This window comes from Podarcis cretensis, assembly GCF_951804945.1.
Source record: "Podarcis cretensis genome assembly, chromosome: 14".
Classification (NCBI taxonomy): domain Eukaryota; kingdom Metazoa; phylum Chordata; class Lepidosauria; order Squamata; family Lacertidae; genus Podarcis; species Podarcis cretensis.
This window is the reverse complement of record NC_137183.1, coordinates 7,135,701-7,145,000: the sequence shown is the minus strand read 5'-3', so window position 1 is coordinate 7,145,000 and position 9,300 is coordinate 7,135,701. Positions and strand designations below refer to the sequence as shown.

The 9,300-nt window shown below is 48.8% G+C and overlaps 1 protein-coding gene across 1 annotated transcript in view; it reads left to right on the top strand.

The window, feature by feature from the left end:
- UNC13C (unc-13 homolog C) overlaps positions 1-9,300 on the top strand; it is a 132,481-nt gene that overhangs the window by 74,460 nt on the left and 48,721 nt on the right. Inside the window, exons 10-14 of the mRNA XM_079953541.1 lie at positions 1,538-1,707; positions 2,886-3,001; positions 3,455-3,618; positions 5,664-5,814; positions 8,713-8,781. Of these exons, the coding sequence (XP_079809667.1) occupies positions 1,538-1,707; positions 2,886-3,001; positions 3,455-3,618; positions 5,664-5,814; positions 8,713-8,781 (670 nt within the window). The remainder of the gene's footprint in view (positions 1-1,537; positions 1,708-2,885; positions 3,002-3,454; positions 3,619-5,663; positions 5,815-8,712; positions 8,782-9,300) is intronic.

Sequence of the window (9,300 nt, the reverse complement as noted above, 5' to 3'; positions counted from 1 at the left end):
CAAGACAGGAAATGTTTTATTTCCTATGAATAATCACAGACATGATTCATCAACCGATCAAGAATCATAATAACAAACAACCCCAACATTTTACACGTACCATATTTTTCCGTGTATAAAATGACCCCATGTATAAGACAACCCCTATTTTTTTTAACCCAAAATTAAGAAATTAAGTTGTTTAGCTTTTTTGGGGGGGTGGGGGAGGTCACTTCCGTCAATCACCCACCTGCCCTCCACTGCCAATCGCTTGCCACAGCCACTGCCGATTGCACACCTCACCACAGCAGCCAATTGTCTGCCCACTTGCCGCCACCAACACCCTAGCCACCCACTTGCCGCAGCTGTCAATCGCCTGCCCAATTGCCACGGCCAATCGCCAGCAGGCCTTGCCGCAGCAACCAATCACCCGCCCAATCGCCACTGCCAATCTCCTGCTTCCTGCTGCCATTAATCACACATTCCCCCTCTGCATTCACTATCCGTGGACAGTGGTACCTCTGGATGCGAACGGGATCCGTTCCGGAGCCCCGTTCACATCCTGAGCAGAATGCAACCCGCATCTGCGCATGCACAGGTCACGATTCTCCGCTTCTGCACATGCACGTGACGTCATTTTGAGCATCTGCCCATGCGTGAGCGGCGAAACCCAGAAGTAACCCGTTCCATTACTTCCGGGTTGCTGCAGAACGCAACCTGAAAATGCTCAGCCTGAAGCATATTTAACCCGAGGTATGACTGTATAAGACAACACCCAATTTTTGCCTAATTTTTTTTCAGCAAAAAGCATCGACTTATACATGGAAAAAATGGTATGTTTTTTCTCAGATTAACTTCTGAGCCCAAGGATACAGTAATCCGTATGTCCAGGCCGCAGAAGAAAAGCCCATTTGGTGCTTAGGGTGTGGCTCTGACCTTGATGGTGGCTGCTGCTGCATTCAGGCTCGACTCTGCAGCCCACCCTGCTTTCTCCATATTTTTGGCCTTCCTCCTTCTGCCAGGACCAGCTGAGCCTTCTCTCTCTCTCTCTCTCTCTCTCTCTCTCTCTCTCTCTCTCTCTCTCTCTCTCGTTCTCTCTCTCTCTCTCTCTCTCTCTCTCTCTCTCTCTCTCTGGTTTCCCCTCTTCTTACCTGAGCATTTTTATCTAGTAACTCTGTGGTGCCCACACTTCTGAAGTCTGTGCTGGCCTGAGACAAACCAGGTCATGATCTTGACTAATATCCTTGTTCCTCCTCTGAAGGACAAGAGAGCCTCCCCTCCCCCACCCTGGAGGTGCCTCTGGAGAGGAACAAGGGCACCTGCCTGTTTACTGGGCCTGAGAAGCTCTTTCTATGTGTGGGAGTCTGGCTACGGTTTGAGGTCACTCTTGTAGAGTGATAGCTGCTTATCAAATGCAGCCCAAGTGTGACCTCAAACCATAGCCAGACCCAAAAAGCAAAGGCCTCCAGAAGCTCCCTGGGCTCAGTGGGACAGTGCCCCTTGGCCTGACATGCCCCGTTCCAGAGCCACCGCCTGTTCTATGACTTTTCCTTTTCAGCGAATGCCACAACTCGACAGACAGAATAAAAGTCAGGGTCTGGGATGAGGATGACGACATCAAATCTCGGGTGAAGCAGCACTTCAAAAAAGAATCAGATGACTTCTTGGGGCAAACCATTATCGAAGTGAGAACCCTCAGCGGAGAAATGGATGTTTGGTACAACCTTGGTAGGCAATACTCTTGTTACAAGCAGTCTCCCCAGGGGACTTTGCCAGTGGCCAGGGGACTTTGCCAGTGGCCAGAGTCAGACACAAAATGTCGAAGCATGTGGGAATGTTCAGGGTGGCAGGAGAGGATATATTGTTTATTAATATCCTTCCTAACTTGCACTAGCAAGTTCCTTATGTAGAAGAGTTACATTCCCCTTTCTTACATGCACAGCAGATAGCTGGTTGCAGGCTCGTTAGAACCTCTGCCTCAGATTGAATTGTGCATTCCCGGTAAGTTCCCTTGAATCCCTCTTAAAAAAATAAAGACACCACAATCCTATTCATAGTCAACAAAAAGTGAGTTTACTCACATCATTCAGGCAGTACACAGTATCAATCCTGAAGGCAGGCTTAAAAACTTAAAGTTACAAATAGCCACATGTGGATTTACCCCATATGGAGAACAGTCCCGGTGCTGCTGCTGGCTGCAACCAACAGAGCAGTCCTAGCTGGAAGCAGACGAAAGGAGAAAGAGAAAAAAGAAGGGAGGGGGTGCTGCGTGACTCATCCTTTTGTTACCTGGACAGGTAAGGTCACGCCCACCTCTGGTCACATGCAAGAGGAAGGATGATCCAGGCCAGGAGGAACAAGAAGTCTCGACTGGCTGGACCAAACATTCCCTTGCATGTCCACTCTTGCATTACAAGGAATGTTGTACTTGACTGCTACCTGTGGACCACATTCCACAAAGCAGGCGTTTCTTTCCTAGCCTAACCCAAGTCCATCACCTCCATCTTTGGTGGTCTTGAAGATCCTGGCCAAGGCACAGACACGCAACCTTTTTTTCTTTCCCTTCTTTCACCTCCTTCTTGTTCAGACAAGGTGATTTTGATTAACACAGATCATTCCTGGGTGTGTCAGACCTCTCATTGGATTCAAGGGGGCGTTCACAGAAAATGTTCCCGGGCCTTTGAGCTTCTCCACCACCCACCATGTGCACACAGCTTTGGATCGGGAGGAGGGCAGAACTCCTGCTCCTCTTGCAGGAATGCTTTGCACGTGGCCAAAATTGCTTGCACAAAAGCAGTGACATCTGCTTGTGGCAGCATTTGGTCCTCTCAGCTGCCAACAATAGCTTCTTTGGCCACAGCCAACATCTTTCTTTCCTTCTCTCCTCCCCCGCCTGCTTTTACTAGACAAACGAACCGATAAATCTGCTGTCTCCGGAGCCATTCGGTTGAAGCTCAACGTTGAGATAAAAGGAGAGGAGAAGGTAGCCCCTTATCATGTGCAATACACCTGCTTACATGAGGTATGTGGTGGAATGGGACTTTTCCTTCATGCGCATGGCCCACTGGTAGCTCGCGAGGAGCCTGGCGGTGACTCTCAGGGGGACAAGGCTCTGTGGCTGAGAGAGGAAGACCAGGCAGGGCCCATAGCTGGGTGGCTGGGTGGGTGGGTGCAGAGTCTACAAGATGGCAAACTGATCAGGACTGGTAGGGGGTAAGAAGCTGAGGAGGGGGCGAGGGGGCTTGTGCCAAGGCCAGGAAATGAGGGGGCCAAATCGCTCCTGGCATTCCAGGAGGATGTTTTTGGGCTCTAAGCATTTCTCAGACCTCATTCGTCCAAAGATCCCTGTAACAAGCAGATAGGATGTGAAATTAATGAAAGTTTGGAGGAAATGTGAGCATAATACAGCCCTGTCTTCTCCAGTGCACTTGGAGGTTGAAATTTCCAATTAAGGTGAAAAATGTGTTCCCTTCAGAACCTCTTCCATTACTTGACTGAGGTGAAGTCAAGCGGGGCTGTGCAGATCCCTGCAGTCAAAGGAGACGAGGCCTGGAAGGTCTACTTTGATGAAGCCGCCCAAGAGATCGTTGACGAGTTTGCAATGCGTTATGGCATCGAATACATCTACCAAGCGATGACGTAAGTAGCACAGCATGTTGAACTGGGAGCAGAGCTGCTGGCAGCCGGGGCGGATTGGGAGGGCGGCGACTGCTGCTGCAAATGAGTTGAGGAGCTCCCATGAAGAGTAGGAGCTGCAGATCCATTATCAAAAAATTATTTTGACACACCAAGTTGGTTTTATTCCAGCATCAAAATGCAAGTTCTTAATGCCGTCCTTTTAGGTATGCCTGGGGAAAGTGTAAAGCTCTTTGTAAAGACTTTGAAAGCATTGTGGTATTTGCATACTAAATATTTTTTGCAGTGCAGGTAAGCTGCTCCTGAACTAGTGCCATCCACCCAAGGCAACCGATGGCTTTTTCAATGCACAAAAGCAAAATATCCATTCCATTTGCCAGAAAGAAATCTTTCAACCCAGAGATGTGAAGGGATGCCCCACATATCTCATTGCACACCCACAATCACAAGGTCTGCCCCCTCCATTTCAGCTGTTTGTGTGTGCTCCAAGGGCGGCTGCTGCTGCTGCCCCTGTTGCAACACATAGGATCAGCACCCTTGCCTAGCTCTCAGGAAACTTAAACTTTGGTTTGAGCTTCTCCAGCTATAACTCAGAGGAAAGAAGACAAAACCACAGTACCTCACAATCTCCCCTGAGGAATATGGATGACTTCCTCCCCTTGCTGGCCTGAGGCTTTTTCTTCCGTCAAATGCACTGTGTCCAAAATGCTTTTAAGAAACCAACTCATGAATCCTTTGCCTCCCTCCACCAGTTTGCTCATTGGCTGATTTATTTCACCTTCCCCGCCCCCTGCCCCAAGAAACAGAAGGCATCATGTGTGGTTGTCCCTGTGATCCCCCTTTCATCCTCACAACGGCCCTGTGAGGTCAGCTAGGCTGAGAATCAGAGTGACTGGCCTGAAGCTTCACAGCTAAGCAGGAATTTGAATTTGACTCTCACGGGTCTAACACTTGCTCTGTTACTCCAAGTTGCCTTTTGCCATCCCTGTGCTTTGCAGTTCTGATTGTTAGCCATCAGAATTCCATTACTTAATCTTGGTTTGTTGGGCATTGTCAAATGAGCATCTGGATCAGGGGTCGGTAGGGTTGCAGTTTGCCCTGTATTTCCCCTATTTCCACTCTGCTCCTGTTTATCTCTCTCTCTCTCTCTCTCTCTCTCTCTCTCTCTCTCTCTCTCTTTAAGGAGCATCTTCAAATACCCATTCTGCTCCTATAGGAAAGGCATTGCTGTGTTGGCTGAAAAAGCCACCTCCTGTTCCATTCTTTTCCTTTTTTCTCATTGCTACCACTCCTCGCCCCAGCCCCAGGGAGTAGAAAACCAAGGCACGGCTTTCATGTTGTTTTTTTCCAGTTCCCTGCAGCTTCAGCTGGATTAAGGTGGTCATCCACAGAGCTGCAGCCTGGGAGCGCCAGGCCCCATCCCTCAGAGAGCAACAGGTTCCAGGGCTCTACAGACAAGTGGTTTGTGCCAGTGTAGTCCAGAAGGCCCAGTTCTGAACATACTTACCTACATGGTATTTGAGAGAGGAGGGTGGGGGGAAAGTAGCTCCCTAGAAGGTGTGAAATTTCAACACCTGGTGCTGACTCAATACAGCTGCGCTGAAAACGACTACTCCATGCAAACCAGGAAGTGACTTCTCCAGACAATGGAACAACTCTTTTTTTCTTATCTCCTGGGTGACGCGAATGCCATTAGGCAGTTGAATGTGCATGTGTACTGCATCCATTTCCCTCCCACACCGCATGAAGCTGCTATTGGCACGAAAACAAACAGTTGGAGAGGGCATGGCCAAAAAGCAAAAGGGGAAGGAGGCTCCGCCACTGCCCCATCTCTGCCCACCCAGCATCTTCCAGGAGAAGTTGGGTTTTGACATGCAAGCTGTGAAGGGTCATTCCAAATCTCTCCAAGTTCAGTTTTGTGGTTTTAAAGACTGTCTTCATTTCACACTGTTCTGGTCATTCTGGGCATGGTGGATCCCCTGTTCTGCAGCTGGGGGCCCCCATCTCGCTAGCAGAGCTTCAGCCTGCCCATCTGGTCTCCCTCCTAGGCATTTTTCCTGCCTGTCTTCCAAGTACATGTGTCCCGGTGTCCCGGCAGTCATGAGCACTCTGCTGGCCAACATTAATGCCTTCTACGCTCACACCACGGCCACAACCAACGTCTCTGCCTCGGACCGATTTGCTGCCACCAACTTTGGGGTAGGTGCTGCTTTCTTCTGCTTCTCCTTGTTTGTTTTCAGTCCAGGTTCCCCCAGGGGAAATGCTCCTTCACTCGCAGTCCCTGAGGTATCAAGACCACCAAGACTTGACTCTGGGTTATATTTCTGTGTCACACTGAAGTGCATCTTTGCAATTTGATCTCCAAGGGTGGAGCTGTATTGTTTTTCTTGTTTGATTTGTGAGTCCCCAGTGTAAGTCTGAATGGTTCTCATCTTTGCCCAGGAGCTCCCCACTCCCTTCTCTTTGTAACGTTTGTAACTGAAAACCGTGGCGGCTGCTTCAGGAGCCAACTGAGGGCTGGAACCAGACCAAAAACAAACAAAACAATAAATGAACGGGTAGCTTAAAAGAGAAGAAATAAGACAAGGAACTGCAATGAAATTTGAGCTGGCTGGATCGAAGATGTTATGTGAACACCTTTTATGGGTATTATGCCTTGTTGTGATGTGGATTTTTGTGATTCCCTAAATTAGTCTTGTTGCTCAACACACACACACCAAGTTACTAGCCCTCAGGGAAGTATTTTTTATTTATTTCTTTTGTTACGTTCATATCATCCTCCATGGAGCTCAAGGTGGCATTCATGGCTCTCTTCCTCCCCATTTTATTCTCACAACAACCCTGTGAGGTAGGCAAGGCTGAGGTGAGTGCCGGGTCACCCAGTGGGCTTTGTGGCTGAGTGGGGAGTAGACCCCGGACTCTCAAGGTCTCAGGCCAACACTCCAACCAATATGGCACCACTGCTTCTTCTAGTATAAGGTTACCAGACATCCCCGTTTCCCAGGGACAGCCCTCAGATTTACAAACCCGTCCCCTGACAAAATCCATCTATTTAGTAGGAAGTTGGAAAGTGTCCCCAGATTCATTAAAAAAAAATCTGGTAACCTCATTCTAGTAAAAAGAATAATTGTGCAGACTAGACCAAGAACCCAGCATGTTGGTGGAGTAGCCTTTGGGGCTGGCCACCCAGAACTTCTCTGGCTAAGAAACCAGCTGTGGAAAACGAGAGATATGTTTTTAAAAGACTGCAAAGGGTCTGATAATAATAATAATAATTTATTATTTATACCCCACCCATCTGGCTGGGTTTCCCCAGCCACTCTGGGCAGCTTCCAACAGAATATTAAAATACAATAATCTATTAAACATTAAAAGCTACCCTAAACAGGGCTGTCTTCAGATGTCTTGTAGTTGTTTGGTAGTTGTTTTTCTCTGGTAGTTGTTTTTCTCTTTGACATCTGGTGGGAGGGTGTTCCACAGGGCAGGCACCACTACCGAGAAGGCCCTCTGCCTGGTTCCCTGTAACTAGGCTTCTTGCGGCGAGGGAACTGCCAGAAGGCCCTCGGCACTGGACCTCAGTGTCCGGGCAGAATGATGGGGGTGGAGACGCACCTTCAGGTATACTGGGCCGGGGCCATTTAGGGCTTTAAAGGTCAGCACCGACACTTTGAATTGTGCTTGGAAACATAGAGGAAGCCAGTGTAGGTCTTTCAAGACCGGTGTTATGTCTGAGCCCCTCCCAGCTGGGGGCGGGGGGGAATGAGGGGTGTGACCTCAATCCAAAATAAAACCTCCACAGTTTTTTTTATGTTTCACCCCCAATGATCTCGATGTGAATAAAGCATTACTTTCAATAACAAGAGAAGAGACTTCAGTGCTCAGCTGCCAGGAACAAAGAGTGACAAGGCTAAGGAAAGGACATCCCCCCTCCCCCACACACAAAAACCAGAAAGTAGAGTGACTCTCTCTCACCCCCAGGACACCCAGACAAATTCTCTGTCATAACTCAGTTCAGCAGGGTTAGCAGGCTTATCGCAAACTGTTTGGGAGCCTGTAGAAAGCTTTTCTCCCACCTTTGATTTCGCGTGATTTCACGGCCGCCTGGGAGGTTCATTGTAGCTTTTGGAAACAAAAGTCTCACCCGCCACCCCAGTGGCCCAGTCCCCTGTTCCTAACTCCCGTTCCCTCTTGTTCGGAACATGTTTATCTTAATCTCCGCAAGCTAAAGTCCTCTCTCCGAAGTTAATGCTAATTTGCCTTTGACGCAAATGCCAATCCAATTTGGCGTTCAACAGATGGATATCAAGCCTGGCCATCAGCAGGGAATGGAGCCCTGAGTTCAGGGACAGCGCTTGGCTCGTCTTCGTTTCCTAAAATCAAACTCTTCCAAATATCCTGTGGATCAGGAAAACCTAAAAATAGCTGGGGAGGGGGGAAATATTGCATTGGCTTTTATTTAGTTATACAATCAATGTTCACACATCAATTCTGGTACTCTTAAAAAAAAATTATTGGTGACATCAACATTAATATTATTATTACTATCATTACATTTGTATCCAATCTTTATTGCAATGAGCTCTAGGCAGCACTCCTGGTTCTTTCTGATTTTATCCTCATGACAATCTGTGTGGTCAGTTGGGCTGAAAAATGCTGCCAGGGATCAAACCCAAGACCATTTAATGCAAAGCAGTGCTTAATCACTGGGCTATGCCCCCTGCAAATTAAAATTCTTCTGAAGGGAGCAGTTGTGATTCCTGGGTTTCGGGGTGGACTAGAGGATCATTGGGGACCCTTCCAGCTCTGCAATTCTACAATTCTATGCAGCAGCCGCAGCAAAGTCCCAGGAGTTCTGGCTTTGTGGAGAGGTGGCTCTGCCTTACAAGTGCTCCAGCCCCCAGCTCCGTTAATTTCCAACCTTGGGCTTTTCTGGAGGATGCCTGAAGAACCTCCTTGCTGCTTCTAGCTTTTGCAACTACTTTAGCAGGAGTCAGAAGGGCAGAGGAGGCAGCCATCTATTTGCACTCAAGAGTGCTGTAGTTGTGACCAAGTCACTATCTTACCTGTAACTCTCTGTGCTGTTGTTTTCCCACGCAGAGAGAAAAGTTCATTAAACTGCTGGATCAGCTGCACAATTCATTGAGGATTGACCTCTCCAAATATAGGGTAGGTACAGCAACCCCCTTTCGCCCACCGCTTTTGCCTGACGTGGGGCTTCTCCTGATAACCTGTTTAGAGTACATTCATCCTGATTTGCTTGCACAAAGCTTCAGACGATTTCTGTGATGTGTGGCCTTTCCTGAGCATTTGTTCTCATTTGCTAGCCGATCGAAAGGTCGGCGGTTCGAATCCCTGTGGCGGGGTGCGCTCCCGCTGCTCGGTCCCAGCGCCCGCCAACCTAGCAGTTCGAAAGCACCTCCGGGTGCAAGTAGATAAATAGGGACTGCTTACCAGCGGGAAGGTAAACGGCGTTTCCGTGTGCGGCTCTGGCTCGCCAGAGCAGCGATGTCACGCTGGCCACGTGACCCGGAAGTGTCTCCGGACAGCGCTGGCCCCTGGCCTCTTAAGTGAGATGGGCGCACAACCCCAGAGTCTGTCAAGACTGGCCCGTATGGGCAGGGGTACCTTTACCTTTACCTTTTACCTTCCCATTGACCTGTCAGCGCACCTTTTAATGCATTTCTC